Raw genomic sequence first — 19768 nt, 5'->3', positions numbered from 1 at the left:
TGAATCTGAGTCAGAGAGAGATTGTATTTGAGCCATGTTTATTGTTCCCTCTCAAGGAACAGTATGCAAACAACCGATGCCCATGAATTGTCCGTGTTTTAGCATGATGCATCCATAACATGCGTCTTACCACAGGCTGCATCACCTTGCGACTGCTGTCTTAAATCCAGCTGGCAAGAACAGCAGAGGAAAGCCCTGCGACGTCACAACCTCAACAGAGGGCTTTATTAGACAGAATTAGATCAGATAAAATCGCAATGGGATGCTTGTTTGTTTTTTTGTTCTCTGCAACTACGAAGTGGATGCAAACACTCTCTGAGTAAAATAATCATATGAGAGCTAATATACAATAATAACACCAAATAAGATGTCAGGAGCGTTCGTTGATTGTGTTACTGGTAAAATGTCTTTTTCACACTCCAGCTGCTCTTTTCAGGTAAAAAAGAAAAAAATTATCTTCATGTACACACACTCACATAGACATGCACGCGCTGCCCTTTGAGCTTGATGATTATGCTAATTATATTAACTGTTTTCAGTCACGCATCACATTATGTGGAGTTACACTGGCACATCAGACTACCTACCTAATTTTAAATGCCTATTAGGTTGAGTGATTATTAAGGAGAAGCCAAGCATTAAAATACATTTAATGTAAAAGTGACTGTTGCTCTATAGTAGATGCTTCATGATTCACATCATGCCAGTAGTCCTATTTCACCGCTCACCTAGTTTTGACTTAGTTAAAATCATTGACCTAAGTTGTTGGCTGCTTGATTAACTGCATGTTATAGTGATATGCAAGTGTGAACATCATAGGTTACTCATATGCATGAGGGCAAGGTCCTTGTGAAGTGAGCTACAGCTTTGATGAAAGCTTAGAGATCTGTTCACAATCATCTTGTGATTATTTTGGGATTACAGTTCTGTAAGACACTCTTGTCAATACACCAAGTGTAATATGTAACAGTTTTTCTGCTTTTCTTCTGTTCAACATTGTTTAAAAAAAAAAAGTTTGGATTAGGGTTGTGGCATTAGAGCTCTTAAAAGCTGTCAAGTTTGTCAAAAACTTTGAAATGTTCCTAGTTATGCGTGAAGAACTGTGTAATAGGACTGTAGACACATCTGAAGGGAATCATTTCTTTGTTAAATAGCACATTTGCCTGTTCCACACATAACGTAGCAGTGATTCATATTTTTACAGAACTATATTTGCTGCCATGTATCACAAACACCAAAGGAAAGCTGTGTAATTGGGCATATGAATTAGTAAATGGTCAGTTGTAGCTTTGTCATGGTGTTGGCAGCTTTTCACTAAATAAATGATTCAGCTCTTCAAACCCTGAGCCAGGATCCCATCTCTTCCATTTGTTTAGTTGGAAGCTTCATACATGTTTTGTTTTTTTAAACCTACGTAGTCAGGCACTTTTTCAGTGACAAACATCTGTTTTGGCCATCCTTAGTGCTTAGCAAAGGCTTCATGGTGAGTTGCATTTGAGGAGAGTAAGAAGTTTCAACACAAAGGCATTCATCCTCGTCGAGTTGTCTCATGCATAAAGCCACTTGAATATATTCCCAGCCGATTCTTGTGGTGACAACAGCCTTTTTTAAATGTTAGCATATAATTCAATCTTAGTGCCTGGCTTGTTCCATACATTTTTTTTTTTTCTTAGAGGGTCTGAATGGGGCATTGTGAAGAGTTGAATGGATAATAATGTTGTAGAGTTTCGAACTTTTGCCTTAACTTAGCTGACAGTTGAGATACTTTAAGGATTGTGAGACTTCAGGTCACTGAAGCATGCTACAGGACTGTGATGGGCTGCCTTTACACAAAAAAGTTGACCTCCACAATTGTCATTGTGAGAGCCGCACTTTCACAGTCATGTACACCCTTAAAGTCATGCATCACTGCCTGTGAGAGTCTGTTCCAAGGAGGGGAGGCTTAATATAGACTACAGGCCACACAGATTCCCCTTAACAGAATAAAGAGTCAACCTGGTGAATGTGAAAATATTCTGTCAAAGGTGAGAACACCAACAATATCTCTAAACAGTCTCTATCAAGCATGTAGCACAGAACTCCTGTGTAGGTTAGTGCCCTCTTAATATACTTATATTCAGTTTATTCCCTGACCGTATGAAGAGAAAATATAAAGTAAGGAGCAGAGGACAAAAGATAAGGATGAAAGTAACACAGGTGTTCACTTTCAGCTGCTTCTAATAGATTTGTAGCAGCATGTTTCTTAGTGCCTAGCTAAGAGGCTCAAACCCCTGCAGCCCATAACTATAATCTTATCTAACACCCAACCCCTAACCCCAACTCCCTCTTCCCCCACCACCAAACCCCAAATCCCCACTCTGGCTCCCTCATCCTCCCCCCTGAACCCAAAGCTGCCAGCCTCTAATACGCAGCTTTAGTCAAAGCAAGAACTGCGGGCAGCTTCCCCAGGCACACCATTGTAGAATAAATGAAAGAAGAAAAAAAAAATACAGCCTGTGTCATCATTTCACTTTGAATGCACTCGAGGAAAGCAGGCCTACATTTTATATCCACATAATGAGTCAGCTCTGTAACATTAGATGATATAATATATAATAATGACTCTCAGGGCAGTTACATCTGCTGACCTCTCTTGGGGGCTCAGTGCAATTATTTACGCTGCAGAAATTCATCGAGGAAAGCTAATGCAATTCAGTCCAAGAAAGGTAGATGTTTATTCAACTTGTTTTCAATTAAACGAGACGATCTCCTGGGAGAAGGGAATGGCTATGTAGATGTTTTTCACAGCGACTTGAATAGCCTGAGGCATGTTTTTTTAAAATAGAGAAAAATTGAGTGACTGTGGTTGTTTGGTGATCATCACCGACGAGGCGGACAGGTGGCAACGTGAACAAGCGATGAGGCTCCCGTACCATCACACAGCCGGACTGTATAAAACACTGAGACAAAGACAAAAACACTGAGTCTGGATTCACTGCATGTTCTTAACATATTGCGTTTTCCTGAGGTCAACCGGTTCTCCGCAGGCCGGCAGACTTAATGCTCCATGAGGTTGGAATCAGTGTGAAGTTTAGAGATATGGGTGCATCAGCATTAACTTACCCGGTGTTTAACGTAGTCATTTAATTAGGTTACCATGCCAAGAGGTGTTTATTGAAATAAAGAACAGATGAGGTTGAAAGGGAACCGTCGTTCCTTTTATGAGTCTGAGGCCATAAACAAGCAACGGACGTTAACGAACATCACACCTCATTGATTTGCATTTAATCGATACGTCGCAACTTAATTTCACTGTAATCTGAACACATTTATTACCACAGAGATAAACAAATAAACGACACGGTTTAAAGCCGTCAAGTGAAACATCAGTCAGGTGCTCTTTTGTGTAGACATGATCTTTATACGGTGTGTAACAATGGCATCTATATTTATAATGTGTTCCTCAGGTTCTTCGATCTGGTCTTTGAAAATTAACATAATATATTAATGTTGCTTTATTCTAACAAGCAGCTCGTGCAAATTGTGTACTTTAGGGAAGAAGAACAAGGCAAATCCTGTATGTTGTCACACTAGAAATGTGCAACAAAATGTTCTCTCCATTTAACTTTAACCTCTCTGCCTGGGTGTGCCAAGAAACAATCAGCACACTTGATGCTCCCAGTATGTTTTTCATTGTTGAATTATAAGCTAATTACATTGCTCAGCTTTCACAAATAAATCACAAGTTATTTCTTAAGAATGGTAAATGGTAAATTGACTTCACATATAGCAGTTTAAACTGTGTGAGCAGACCCAAAGTGCTTTACAACACTAATCACATTCAACCATTCAAACAACATTTACACACCATGGCACGCACCATGGGGCGGCATGACTGCAGTAGGTTGAGCGGTGGTTTGCAGGTTCGATTCCCATCTCCACCTGTCTATATGCTGAGATGTCCTTGGGCAAGACACTGCTCCCATTGGAGTGACAGCGCCATGTATGGCCGCAGCCTCCATTGGTGTGTGAATGGGTGAATGTGAGGAATGATGTAATGCGCTTTGAGGCAGTTGTAAGGTACTATGTAAGTGAAGTCTCATTGCCATCAACAAAAAAAATACAAATATTTTGTCTTATTAGAATTTCTCCTTATGGTCATGTCTTCTTAGTACTACAGAGATTTTGGGGGGAATTTCTTAAAGTACAGCCATTTTTATTCTTTCTTGCCATTTACTGAATGCCCACTTATATAATGTAATGTATACCATCGCTCGATCTTTGCCAAAAAGCCCTGCAGTGTCTCTCCATCAGTCGACCACAGCTGCTACATTGAGGTGAAGTTCTAGAGCATGTCTTCGCTGCCATGGTGCAAAACATTCCGTGAATGTCGGAATGGTTGCTTTTCTATCACAGTGCTGAAACAGTGTTGGAGAGTCATCAACACCTATACTCACATCTGCACCCAGCTTAATCATCATTTAAGACTTTGAGTTATGTACAAAGAACAATCGACTCAGGCACTGTCTGGAATCTCGATATCTGAAGTCTTTTAGACAAGATCAGAATGTGTGAAGTTCATTCAAGATTTGATGAAGGGTAATGATGGTATTCATGTAAAATGTATATATTGTTCATTGAATTTATTCTTGTCACATTCTTGACACGTTGCTGTTCACTGTCACACACTCATTGTGCACAGGAGCTACAAAGGCTTCCAGTTCTGAACTAAACCATTTTTTCACACAGTCACATGTGTCTAAACACTGAAAACATGTTTTGTTGTTTCTGTTGTGTTTACAAATCAGGTCCTTCTCTGGTGGGAGCTTTAAAGAAGGACTGGGCCTCTCCTAACAGCATCGCTCTCTCCTGGCAGCAACCCGAGCAGACAGCTCTTCCTGTCCTCGACTATGAGATAAAATATTATGAGAAGGTAGAGAAACACTTTTTTTTTTAATCCAATTCCAAGGGTAGAGCATGTAAGTTGTTTTTTTAATGGAAATAAATTGTTCAAATATCAGCAGCACAGTGATTCAGATCAGATTGGCATTACAACTACATTAACTGTATGTTATAAAACACGTCACTGAATATGTTTCTGAACTTTGTGCTACGAATAGCAATGACAGGTGCTTACAAGCTTCTTTTCATCTCAGTGGAGCAATCGGCAGTTGTAATTGTGATTGACAGTAAAAGACACAGTCACTGAACAAAGCAACCCAATCGTTTGCTGCTGCAGATTAGATCTCAGTAAATTTTGGAGGGCCAGATAATGTTTCGGATGTCTAAGCAGCGCAGTCTAGATGAAATATTTCAAAAATGTGTCTTACTTATAAGACTTCCTCTCTGTCCCTGCACTCTGTCCTGCAGGAACACGAGCAGCTGAGCTACTCATCGACCCGTACCAAAGCTCCCAGTGTGATTGTCTCAGGTTTAAAACCAGCAACCTGGTACGTCTTTAGCGTGCGGACCCGCTCGCCGACTGGATACAGCTCCTACTCCCCGAAATACGAATATGAAACTACAGGAGATTGTAAGTACCTCTCACTTCAATACATGTTTACTGACGACCATGTTCTCTGCATTTGTGATTAATTTAACAATGAGGATTAAACAGGTTTTATGAGAAATTAAGTGAGGATGAAGGTCATATTTAAATGAAACAGGTATAATGAGTTACTCTTCTTTTATTAGTCCAACATTGAGTATAATATATAACCAGAGCACAAGCAGTTTGGAAATCCATTGACAAAGTGACGGGCTATATCAAAGCCATTCCTGTAGCTATTACATCACATTAAAACTTTATCAATTAGGTGAATTGGGTTCAAGCTTTTTATTTTAAGTTCATCTTTAAAATGTTACTTTTTTTCTTATTTCTAAGGCAGCAAGTCAGAGATTGAATGCTTGCTTGTTGCAGCCGGGAGTTCAGGGTCAGATGAAGTTCATGTAGCCTGGAGCAGCACTCAGGGCAATCTGTATCATGGAGACACCAGCAAATAATAAAACTGGATATGAACCCACCACAAACTTCTATCATGGCCTTTTTTACCCTTAACTTTCTTTTTCTTTTATTGTAAATAACCGATATATACCAATACATACGCAAAACAGACAAAATTGACTTGAAGGTTTTTGGTCGTAGGTGCTAATTTGAATGTTCAGTGTAACAGACTTATTGCTGGGATGAAAAGACAACTAGTACTTCTTGAATCAGTTAAACATCATGTACTCTACATTAAGTCAAACACTAAGTTGGCTGGAGTAGGATCCAGACCCTCAAGGCTTTCTTCAAAACTAACACTAATATGGTGTCGTGAGCAGGATGTCATCCAGTCGCACTTTATAGATTTATTTTTGATCTACAAATTATAGAAATCAATGTAATTTTCATCAGTCTTGCACTTGACAAACAATTTATTCATGCAAAGATTTCATTTATTTGTGTTTATCAAGAGCGACTTGTGTTGTAATTACAATGAATAGTATGACATTTCTCACACTCATAATACTGAATTAAATGTTGAAACACCCCATTTGAAAATGTTTAAGTGACTGTCCTATGGATGGATGGATGGATGGATGGAGGAGGATTTTGCTGGGATGGTAAAGCATGCCACATACACTTTCTCTTTCTGGAGAATTATCTATGTGAAATCATTCTCAATTCTTGCCAGACTAATAGGCATCTTCTGAAGCCCTGAAAGGACAATTAACACTATAGCATGTCGACACCACACTCTTCAACGTCAATGACTTTCCTTATCGCCTGGAAAACGCTAAATGTCACAGGTTTTGACAAGACAATTTCAGCCACTTGCTCCCTAACAAGACTTTAATCATTTGTACCTTATTCAGAATATCTGATAGAAACAGATTACATTTTAAGAAGTGACAACTATATATATTTACTTCCTTGTTCCATTTTTTTTAATCTATCTCTTTTATAAAGATAATGTTAGGTGTCCTTTGTTTGATTAGTATCTTCTTCATTAACAGAGACTCTTTGGACAAAACTGCAATTGTCCAAATATGCCAAAAACAAAGTATATGAGGTGAATTGACACTGAGGCTTTCCTCAACATTTATTAGGCATTCGCGTCTCTGCAGTAGGAATTTCTCCTCACTTGCATCCCCTCATACCTCTGAAAGGTCATAATATCCGTTGCAACGGCGATCGAAGAATTGAATACAATCAACCAGGGAGTCTGATAATACGGCCTTGATGTTTCGAATCAATGTTTTACGTGTGTGTCTGTGTGAGTAGTTGCTTCATTGCAAGTCCTACTCATAAAATACAAAGGTCCAGCTGCCCTTTTATGTTGGGTCAGGTATTGTTGAGGGGTGATTTGGCTTCACAGTGGCCCTCTCCCTTCCAAAGCTGCAGAGCTTTGCTTTATCTGTGGATCAGGGGGTGCTTGGCCAAGTCTTTGTACCGCCTGGCCTTTCATCTGAAAGAGAAAGCAGATTTGGCCTCCGTCACCCTCTCCTTCACTGTCAGTCCGTCGTTCCACCTGTCAGTCACTGTCGCCACGTTCATTTTTTTCATCCGTCTGTCACCTCCACCTCATGTTTGTATCTCTTCTGTCATCCGCTTCCTCATCCCCCACCTCGCATCCTTCATCCTGTCCTCCGCTGCCCTTCTCACTCCCTTCACACGCACACACACACACACATACGCACACACACACACACACACACCTCATTACAGCAGCATCAGTCCAGCGCAGCTGTTTAGTTAGTGATGTGAAGAGTCTGTGAAGCTGACAACCAAGAAAATTGTCTTGCGTGATCTGACCACCGCCACTTTCACTCTCCCTCCCCCCTTGAACGGGCTGTAATTACTTTTATCAAGCACAACACTCACACGCACACTTTCTTGACAAATCTCGTACATGAATCCGCTCTGAGCTTTACCCTCACACGTACTCTCATACTGTATAAATGAGCCCGATTCGGTGGGCCAGTGACCATGCACACTGATCTCCAATTCATATTCATTAAGCATGAAATATTATAGAAATAAGTTTGGTAATAGCAATCATCTTTCAATTATCTGGGATTCGTTAGCCTTGTGACAAGACACAGAAAAGGAGAAATCATGAATATCAAATGGGCTCAATTTAACCAAATGATCATGGACTAAATCACAATTTCATGAATGAATAATAATAATTAAACAGCAGCAGGCAAATGAATCATTCCAGTTTGAAAGCTGATAGAGGTTTTTTGCATTACAAAGACCTGATCAAACATATCTCCATAATATGTGGCTATCACCGGAGCGTACATGGTCTGTGTTTGACGGAGTTGGAATAATGGAGTTGATTTTGCTGATCTTCTTTTTTCCACAATTCCCTCAATTCTCTTCTTTCCCATCTTTTTCCTCATATATTATCTACTGACCATCGTCTTCTTGTCTTCACATTTTTTTTCTCACCATTACATTTCTTCTCCACTACTTTCAGCATCAGACGTCGCCTCTGATCAAGGCCAGGTGTTGGTCATCGTCACTGCAGCGGTTGGTGGCTTTACCCTTCTCGTCATCCTCACTCTCTTCCTCCTCATCACTGGAAGGTAAGAAGAAATCACATCTATCTGCTTAAATCCAGGTTTTACTGCATATTCTCCCCAGGCTTCATACAGCTAGTATGTAAAGCTGAAAACGACAGTGTTGAATCCTTTTTCCAATGACACTTTCCCACCATTTGACATTTTGACAATATCAAAACTCTGATTAATGACAACTTCAGTATGAAATTATTGAACTTGATTCAGTGTTTCAAGGGTTCACATTGATATAGCCCTGGTATGTTTTCCCTCACCTTTCGCTTGTTGTTTTTTGTTTTTTGACTTATTGGGCATATGTATAGTTTCACAGGTCAAGCACCTGTGTTTCAGCCCTGATGAATGAAATGAGGTAACCTTGTTTTTTGATCATCTTTAATGTTATCTACATGAAGATTGTTTTATTGCCAGCTCTTTAAAAGTACAGGAGCATCATGACTGGCAGTTGCTTTGTATGAAGAAAGTATGCCTACATGTGTGAACTGCAGTTTGAGCATCATCCACAGGAATACTGAAGGACTATTTCTTTTCTTAACCCTTTAATCACAATGCTACTGCTATTTCCACTTGTAAAACATCCCAAGATGACAGCTGTAAAAATGCCAGGTGAAAGCAACCTTGGTGTCTATGGAAAAGACACAAAAGAGGAAAAATCCAAAGTATCTTTTTCAAGAAACTGAACCAAGATTTGAAACCTGCAAATCCACGAAATGCAATGCAACAAAAATGAAGGACAACAAATGCTGCGTCCATGATTGTCATGGTAGTAGATTAAATGCATCACACTCAGTAACCATTGATTAACACTGTTTATATTGTGCACAAGTATAGAGTGTAGGAAGCAGGAAACTGCACTGTTGCTGAGGGCTACAATTACAATTTTAAATAGATTTTTATTATGAACTTCTTTGATCGTGATGTTCAAACTAACATCTACCAGCTAAGTCAGTGAGATATGAGATTATATTAGCAAGTAGATTTTTTCCCCACCATTTTGTAATGAGTAAATAAAAAAATTCTAATCGGCAATTCACAATTGTTTCAGCTGGTTAAGAATTGATTTGCATCAGTGAATGTGCAGTCACGTTTGAGCTGCAAATCAAACATTGTGGTTTATTTTCCTGTGTTCTCAGGTGTTTGTGAGGAATCCACACCAATGAAAATAATGTTGAGTCTTATATTGTAGTCTCTATCCTGAGCATCGTGGCCACCAAGACAACACGAGTGTTCATTCACACTTCCTGACTAAGTTCAGCTTTGTACATCAGGGAAAATTGTTTTAAAAGGGTTTATCTTTCTTTATTTTCTATGGGAATGACAAACCTTTTACTGTCAAGGACCTTTCCACAACCATATGAGTTTTCAGTTTGAGGGGAACAGACTGTACTGAAGTGATGAAGATCAATGCGGGTGAAGGTGATCGATGAGGTCGCCTGGTTCGACTCGTCTGGGACGTCCTGAGAGTCGAAAGCTTAAATAAAGGAGACTCAGTCAGGTTTGAGATTCTATTTCAGGAGATTGCTGAAGGAGAGAGGAAAAGAAAGGGAAACGGGATAGATCGTGCTGGATGAGGTCGACAGGTGAATGAATACAAGTTGGAATGAGGAGTGACTCTGCTCTTAAATTTGGTCGGCAAATTAACTTCGCATTTTGTCATTTGGTTTGGTGGCCCTGCTTGTCCCTCCACTCACACAACAACCTTTCATTTCAGGTCTGTGTGGATGTACCGATTGATATCTCTTCCTCCCTCTTCACTTTGCACTCAATCTCTGACTCTTTGTTGCACACAGTGAAACAGAGAAAGCAATCCAGATGAGCAGCCTTCATAAGTCACACTGGGACACTTGTTAAGCTGTTGCCATTTTAATGTTTACTCATTTCTAGCAGATTAAAGGAGAAATGTCGGCAGATCCACTCAGTGATCTGAAGGTGTAGAGATTTTAGCTGTCTCTTGGAGACACTAATGGCATTAAACAGAAGCTTTGAAATGCGATGCAATTTTTAGATACATACATTTGATGAGCATTTGGGGGGAAAATAATAATGGGATCTGTTGTGTTTCCCCTAAAAAGATTGTGTTAAAATGTAAGAGAAAGCAAGCCTCTGTAACAGGAGACATTTTGACTTGTCATTGCAGGAGAACTACAAGTGCATTTAATACCTTTAAGGAGGCCTCTGATCCATTTAAGTGTGACTGTAAGCTTTATATTCGTTGGCTTACCGTAATGTATGTGTTCAATTTTGCCTCCCGGGCATTGGCAAACCTCACACTACATTTTGTTACAACAATTGCCTTTGGACACAAGATACCACTACAGCAAGGGGAGGGAAGTGCAGACGGGTATTAGGATAATATGAAGAACAGAAGTGTGTGTGCAGGAAGGTCTGGTGTTACATTTGTGTGCCAAGGCTCAAATAATCCTCTGCCACAAAACCACAATCGACTATTTTAAGACTAATTGCAATATCAATATCTATTCATTTTACATCTTGTTACATATGGGTATTTAGTCTTGACAAGACACGACAGGTCTTTTTAATGAAGCACACAGATATTGATGCTCAAATAAATATTCAGAAGAATGACAAATGTAAATCAGTCATCTCAAATTCACAACCTTGTTTTGTGCGACAATGTGTAACCATCCGAGACAGAAATCAGCAGCACTTTACGACTATATTTCAGAAGTGTGACGTTTAGGAGGTTTGTTTGTTTCACTCTGAAGATGCCGTACGAAACATAAATGGAACTGCTCACAAACACAGACAGAAATATATAGTAAACAAGTCCCTGGACTGTCTCACATAAAACATCCTATTTTAATGTTGTGGCATTTCCATAGAGATTCTTGAGGACTCCACTCTGATGCAAATGTCAGGCTGCATTTTAAAGGAAAAAACTGTGATGAATTGTTCTTGTGAGTAACTTAAAGTAAAACACAATGAATTTCTGTTCGAAAACTGAAATGAATTTGTCCATCAAATGCAAACCGTCTCCAGTTTGAACACCCAACTGGTGTGACTCATTCATTTAAACACATTAACAAAGGTATGCATTACAAAATAACATTCAACACTTTTGGCTGATGGTTGCTACACATTGCTGGCTAACAAGGAGTTAATAGGTACCAGTGCAATGTCAAATAGTTCAGAATAGTTCACAGATTACAAAGAGAAAACTTATGTACATATAAAACCTTTTACCTGCACAGAAATGTTGCTATAACATTAGCTCTTTCTCTTTTAGCTTTGTTTATGTATTACCGTGAGGCACCTGGAGAATACGTACAATAGATGATGCACAATTACATGGAGAGTGACCTTGCTCAGTCAGACTTGCATTTCTACCCAAGTGTATGAAATCCTCATTGCACTGTCTAACAGTTAATAAACTGATGAAATTATTAAAGTGGCACAGATGGAAAATAAACCCAAACTTAGGAAGATCAGTTAAGTTGGATGCCAATTACAAATTTTGTGAAATTCAGATAGGAATTCATTGAACCAATAACTGATACATTGTGCTTCACAACAAAGTATTTAAAAAGATATATTTGAAAGAATAGCTAGTGTCACTATGCTGCGCAAACATATTTCTCTATCACATGCGTGCAATATTTACTATCTTTTAGGATCCAATTATCATCAGAGAAAATGTTTTTGTGTTGTGTTTAGTGTTGCACAAAGTCATGATAAGAATGTAATGTGGTCTAGTTTCATTTATTGTCTTGGGTAGTTTTTTACGGATTTGTAAACCTCTTCTCAGGTTCATCATTGTTAGGGGGTAAAAAAAGAAGGTTTTCACGGATATAGACACCCTGATGTCCTCTCCTCTTTCGGGCAGTATAAATGCGCAGCTATCACAAACACTTATAATTCCACAGCAATATGGGCAGCCTGGCACTCACTTGTTTTGCCAAACTGAAATTACTGCTGGGCTTAAAATACCCTCAACATTCAGGATTGGACACTCAACCAGGACAATAATGTCCCGGCAGGGCTCGTAGGAAACAGCTTGAGCGTTTACCTGGTCTCAACAGTCTGTGTGCAAAACAGAAAATGGAAGAATAAGAGACTCATCGATCAAACCTCTGAAGAGATGTAGGCATGTAAAGTAAGTGAAGACTGTGCAAGGGTATCGGAGGTGTGTGTGTGTGTGTGTGTGTGTGTGTGTGTGTGTGTGTGTGTGTGTGTGTGTGTGTGTGTGTGTGTGTGTGTGTGTGTGTGTGTGTGTGTGTGTGTGTGTGTGTGTGTGTGTGTGTGTGTGTGTGTGTGTGAGAGGAAGAATCAGACAAAAACTAACAGGTGTTACACATATAAGCAAATAAGCCCATTTTTATGGAAGCCAGCATATGTATTGCATCTTTCATGAATTAGCCTGGAGCTCCACCAGTAAACAGGAGTATACTGAAATAGTGCCAGAGCTGCTCCTGACTGGACACAACAGCCTCAGGTGAAGCTAATACTACACTTACAAGTCCACTCAGTGAGCAGGATAGAGAGAGGCAGCAGATCTCTTACCAAAATGACCAGGTAACAAGTTATATCTTACATTTTAGTAATCATAACAACATAGTAACCTATTGCTGCCATGAGTACTGTTTTTATAGGAGCATGTCACGCTGTATACATCTTATAGACAACCTTTAATGCTTATTTAACAGTGAATACTTATATCATTGTTAGCTTAATTAATGTAACTGATCAGTTCATGCTGTTAGTTTTTTTGTTTGTTTTTTCTGACTCCCGAAAAGGTTTGTTACTTCATCATATCATTATGTAATTTGTGTTGCCATCAACAACAACAACAATTCTAAATTCTCTTAGTCTCTCCAATATTTTTAACAACTTCATGGAGCTGTGTTATGGACACCAGTTTAAATTATCTCAATTTTGTTTGTGAGAAATCCTGTTTGGTCCATGTTGGCAGGGACATGTGAAACGCTTCAGTACTCATGCCAGGTGCAAATCAAAGGACTGGCAAAACCAAAACCATTCATCATTGCAGCTGGGAACAAAACGCACTGCTCTGTTGCTGCTGAATTCACTCGCAACTGCCTCAAAATTCAATAGTGGATTGAAATGAGATGCAGGTGGTGGATCTTTTTTTTTGTCTTTTGTTTTCTTACAATCGTGTTTGGCTCACACCCACATGACGTGTGCACTGTATATGATAGAGCCTCCGACTTTTTCCCTACAATACCTGCTGTTTGTCAGTGCAGTTTCTCATATCCCATGTTGATGTTTTCACAAGTTATACTGGCCCAGTCTGTAGAGGCAGTTCAACCTCAGGGTGGGAAACGAATGGTGATTGCAGTGGTAACTGCAGCCTGCGCTTGCACATAGAAATTCCACAAGTGAGCATTGAACTTCAGTGATATGATAGCGAACAGCAGACATTCAAGATGTGCCACCATATACAGGAACCCTTTATTGTCGGTATGACTCAAATGTCATGAGACGTTTGAGTCCATCACCTGTGACAACAAAAAGCTTCAAGCTGCTATTGTACAGCAGGGATTTATGGTGTATATCTTATTTTTGTGGATGCGATCTGGGTGTGTGTAGGCGGATAGGTGTCCCTACTTTATTAAAAACTCACACACCAGGTGCACCAAGAGCTAAAGCAAGCCCTTTGGCTTTTTGCATTGAAGCACAAGGTGGACCCCCCCCCCACCTAAATCCAACTAAAAGCAGACACAAGAGTAGCTGGAGTGTTTTTAGACCCCATCACAATCTGTCATATCTGCAGTCCCTCTGCCCTGTGTAGGAGGGACTTTCACTCTCTTTTAGTTTCAAAAAATGTGCTTGAGCTGCCTGAGAAAGATGAGAGGTTTCAGTCACGCAGCTTTTACAGAAGGATGTTCTACATAAAGTAAGTAAGGATACATATTGGCCTGCACGATGCCGTTTGTTTGAAATATGCATCTATGTTTGAATCTGCTTTGCTGGAAAATATAGAACATGTTAGAAAATAAGGTTTTTGGTCAATCATTACAGTTTTTCTCAGTTTCTTGACATATTTATTAATCCAATGATTTTCATTGAGCCTTTTGTTGCCTCTGCAGTAGACCTACGTTGCCTGAGTGAGGTGAATGTGATGGATGTTGGGGCAAGAGAGGAGTGGTTTGAATTACACCGATGTTATGATTACAGCTTTAAGCAAGGTTATTCCACTGAGCTATGTGGGTGTGCAGAGTGCTCGCCGATGTGTGTACAAATAATATGCAGTATAACAATGCTCAAATAGGCTGGAGAACAGTGAAAGAAACCAAGGTCTTTGTGTGCGAAAGCATCGTTGCGTGTGCCTGTGTCTGTGTGCGGCCTCTTTACAACATGAAAGCCTGCGAGACAGAGGGATAGGAGGATAAAGGGGATCAGAGGATACGACTGGAAAAGACTGATAAAGGCGCATGTCACTATTTCTTTAATGAACAACTTGACCCCATCAGCGGAGGTCAACAGGCGCTCCCTAAATCTCCTTCTTGTCCCCTCGGCCAGTGTTCGCCACCATGTTATCTGCTCTGTCTATCAGTGTCCAGGATCCCACAGTCTTCAGTTTGCGGAAGCCCAATCTGGCAACCTGCAGCTCATGGCCCTCTGACACCTGCTCTAATCTGGCAACCCGGATTATGTTAAGTCTTCAAAGAGAAGAAGGCTCATATGTGATCACAGACACACACACACGCACACACACTCTCTCTCTTTCCCTCCCAGTAGATTGATGTGAGGGTGCGCACTCACCACAAAAGTTATTCGGTCATGCTATCCTCGCTTCTGTTAGCTGCTTTATTTGGCCAAATATATTCACTATCATGCTGTGGAGGTAGTCTATGTTGATTAAAAAGTTACTGAGGCAGCACCATTGGCCCGCATCACGTTTGAGGCAGAAAATCTGAAATCTTCTGCATAATTCATGCAGATGCTGATCAGACCCAGGGAGAGGAAAAGAATCAGTCATGAAGTGGCCAGATTGACTCTCTGGGTTGTTGCTTTTTTTTTTTTTCTAAGGGCAGCACTGATCAATGCCCAGTGTGGATCTCTTAATGTACTGTCTTTCAAGAGTCTTTCAGCTTTTAAAACTTGGAGATTATGGGTTATGCCCATATCTAATGGCATGAGGCAAATGTCCTAATTATCCTTCCAAAATGACTGTAGGCTGAGTGATACTTTCTTTTTTCAAGAGATTAATAGGACAGTTGTGTAAATGAGTTGGATTACAAAACTAAAATATACAAATAAACACATCTTCCCATACAGTGGAACTAATTATTATTAATAGCAATGAAAAGCCTTTTTTACACAAGTTGTTTAATTTACCAAAGCACGGTCACATCCATGCATTGAAAACAATTTAATGCAACAGTTACTAATTGTAATATATGAGAAAACAAGTTGCATGCTGATTCTCAGATGCTTCTTACACAACAGAGTGCAATTCATATGTGTATAAATCACAATTACAAAAGATTGTTTGTCACTTCCACAATACACATCTGTGTTCATAGTAAGAAGGTAGACTTCTTAGGTAAAGACAGAAAACAGAACAACCAAAATCATCCAGAAAAATTGGTCCTGCAGTATTGATTTCAAAGACCCCCACAGTACAAATAAAACCCCACAAATCACCTCCACATGCACATTTGCTTTGCCCCATATTAACATTGTATGGCATTAAAAGAGGCCGAAAGAGTAATAAGCTACTATAAAGTTTAGCAGCGCTGCAAACACCACAGTTCCCCTTGACATTCCAAGCGATCCTCAATATTCCTCTTCCTCCACTCCTCCATACTTCTACATAATCTGCTTTATTGTACAGTGAAGGTACTGTATTTCTCTGAGATGGATAGATGATCCAGTCAGACGGTGAAGGCCTGCATTTATCTCTTTGACCAGCACTGAAATATCTGCACCTGCTGCACCATTTACAGCACATTCTCAGGTCTGCCGTGGAGCTGACTTCCTCACCCTTGTCATTGCTGGAGCCCAAATCACTGTAACTTTGAATGGGGCACTTAGTAAATGCACAGATAAAGCTGTTAAAGATAAGATAGTCTCCACTGAAACTGACACCAAGGCTTATAAGCAAGCTTACAGGAGGGCTCCCTGCAACCAGGTCCAAGGCAAAGTGTCCCCAGATATATCTTGAGATGCCTCCTACAGCTAAGCTTTCATATACCTGTCATACCATACTTTGGTGCATGATCATGCAGTAGTTTCATGCATTTGTACACACTGCACTGCAAGTTGTTACAAAGTTTAGCACTTTATCTCTGTAATTCTGTCTGTAGCTGTCAGTAGGAAAAGGTGTGTTCGTGTGCTTTTCACGGCGCCGCCCTCTCTTTAGGGTTATTGTCACACTTTCCCTTCTGGCGTGTGATGGGCAAAAAGCACTCTGTAAACATTTCAGTGACAGAAACTTGCATCGCAGGTATAGTAAGTGACAAATGACCTTTTACACGATGAGAGTCGATTCAGTGTTATTTGTTGAAAACTAAAACATCTTTGCATCTCAGAGTTCATCCTTAGAGTGTGATTACATTTGATGAATTTGTTATGCCTTGATACAGGATTTTTTTTTTCAACTTTTATTCAGTTTTTTTTTCTCAGACAGAGAGTATTGGATTGTAATACAAGCGATGTCAGCCTTGGCGATATAAAGTGTTGTGCAGATTAAGGTTATATATTGCAGTTACTTCTTTAAAAAGTTATGGGGTGATTCATCAAATAATACACCACTGAAATGCTCCTACTTTTGGCTGAAACTCAGAACTAACAATTACTGAAGTCTTCATGATCCCGCTACTTGAGTTATACATGAAAACAGTTGGAGCTGCCCCTCTCCTCCCTGGTACATGTTGTTGGATCCTGAACTAACTGGGTCCCTCTGAGCGCAGGTGTTATGCAGAGTTCTGCATGACTGCTTCAGATTGTATTCCCCTTGTGGGAACGTGTGCAGTCGAGCACTTGCAGTTGAAAATGCCACACTTTATTAAAAATCCAAATAACGTGTGCATAATGGTTTGACTTCCACAGCGAACTGATGTAACTTCAGCTAAACCTAATGAGCAAATCAGTCATTAAACTGACCCACACAGAGCTGACCCATTATTTAGACATATTTCATTGGTGAGGATGCCAAGTAAAGTGTGAGTACTTTAAAATGTTACTGGATATTTTTAGTGACTGTTTAATAATTACAGAAACCAATTCTCAGAAACTTGTCCAACATTGTTTCATGTTTACTGTTTGTTTGGTTTTTTTTGTCTGTAGAATGCTGTAATTCAATCATACTGATGTTGAATCTATTGCAGGGCTGTTGTAGTTTTAAAACTCATGATTAGTTTTAAGTTCACTGAAGCCTGTACGTCAGAGCTTAAAGCAACACACCCAATAAAGGAAAGATTGTGGTCAAATATAAATTTTAATACATAAAAATGTACTCAGGCCTGAGTAGTATTCAGTTAATGCTTGTTGTGTCCTTTTTCACTTGTACTTTAACTGATTTATGTCATCTTTTTTGCTTGAAGTAGAGTAACATTTCATGTTAATAGCATTCCTGTCCTGGCTCCAATCAGACCCGAACAAGCAGTAAAGCTTGTCAGCACCAACTTATCCTGTCAGGTTCGGGACAAGCGGTAGATCTGTCCCTCAGCTCCACCACCTCCATCTCCTGTAGGGAGATAGCATCTTCCCTTTGGAGCAGAGTGGCGTGGGGGCGCAGCTCTGTGGGAGAGTCGGAGCTGTCTGCAGCAGTGACAGTGAAGAGAGGACTCTCCACTGAAGTGACAGTGCGACTGCAAGACTTCTGTCTGTTTCTGCTTTGTCTCTGTTGGGGGTTTGGGTCAAGCCTCTGGGCTCTGCTTCTTTTCTACTTTACTGCCACTCATTTAAGGGATAGAAGTTCCTTATTCTCATCAAATCCCTTATAAAACAAAAGAAATTATTTACTTTTCCCACAAAAGCATTCTAAAGCCAAATTTTGCTTTTTCCACAGTCAACCTAATTGTCTTTAATTACTAAAAAGATGTCACTTGCCTACCTAGAATGTGTGCATTCTGTTGTATTACTTGTTCTTAATATCTTTTATGCAAGAATATATCCTGTATATGGCTCGGTAATGGCAGGCATATTTGAACAACTATGGATATTATCACAAACAGGAAAGTTATATTGAGAGAGAAAACAAAAGATAGAGAAAAGAAAGAGGGCATAAGCACTTGAGGTTGGCCCTTAAAGAATATCTTTTCAAGCCTCAAAAAGGACATCACACCCATGAGCCATTGGATTGAAATTTAGTCGACTTCTAGTTAAGGAGGACAGTTATTCTTGCATAATAAGGACGTAAAAGCTAAAAGTTCTATTTCAATGGGGGTGTAACTTTTCTAATCTTGCAGGAAGCCGAGTATTACAGTATGGAGAGAAATGCTTACCTGCCAAGTATTTTTGAGATAGTGTCAAATTAGTTGTGTTTGTTCTTGTGAAAAACAGACGGCCACATTTTTTCATGCTAGTGGTATGTGTAGAATATTATGTGTGTATGTGTGTGTGTTTGGGGGGGAGGGGGGTGGGGGTGGGAGTAAATGTATACTGTGAACTCATGCCTGAGTTGGAAACAAAATTTGGATTTTGTAGCTTATAAAGTAATGAAATATGAGAAAAGTTATTAGGGGATCCAGAGCCACAGGTGGGAATGAGTGTCCCTCATGCTCATGGTCATTAATTAAGCTCACTTCTGCAAATATGTTTTAAAATTCATCAGTGCTGCAGCCTTCGAGAGAACTGAGAGCAGCTTTCATTATTTCCATCTGGCTGCTCTCCTACATCAGTCCCACCTCTTCAGTACTTCACATGCAGACCTACCATGCAGGAGTGTGAGGGGTGGCCATTACAGTTATTCTCTCTTGGGTCCGTCCCCTCTCAACACACAAGCATACAAGCGTGCACACACATAGAAGCATTCAGGATAATTTTGCTCACTGCATGTAATAACCAGTCTTTGATACCATGAGCCAAACTGATGCTGATCTTGCAGCCTTCGATGGCCTCCATCCATCACAGCCACATTATGTCTGTCATATCTAAAATCACTTCAGCCTTGCTGCCAAAAGGAGCTCACACCATATGCCTATATGCCCAGAACAAATAGCCATCAAGAAAGGCAGAGAACTTCATTATAGGCCTACTGAGCGTGACCAAGTGGATTATAGCTCCTGACCAC

At 39.9% G+C, this 19768-nt stretch overlaps 1 protein-coding gene across 1 annotated transcript in view; it reads left to right on the top strand.

The window, feature by feature from the left end:
• LOC308131207 (ephrin type-A receptor 6-like) overlaps positions 1–19768 on the top strand; it is a gene marked incomplete at both ends in the record, with an annotated part of 170750 nt that overhangs the window by 132817 nt on the left and 18165 nt on the right. The window contains 3 exons of the mRNA XM_080497845.1: positions 4788–4912; positions 5350–5512; positions 8448–8556. Of these exons, the coding sequence (XP_080353971.1) occupies positions 4788–4912; positions 5350–5512; positions 8448–8556 (397 nt within the window). The remainder of the gene's footprint in view (positions 1–4787; positions 4913–5349; positions 5513–8447; positions 8557–19768) is intronic.

This window comes from Blennius ocellaris, assembly GCF_963422515.1.
Source record: "Blennius ocellaris genome assembly, chromosome: 6".
NCBI classification, from domain to species: Eukaryota; Metazoa; Chordata; class Actinopteri; order Blenniiformes; family Blenniidae; genus Blennius; species Blennius ocellaris.
The sequence above is the reverse complement of the archived record's forward strand: the minus strand, read 5'-3'. Positions and strand labels throughout refer to the sequence as shown.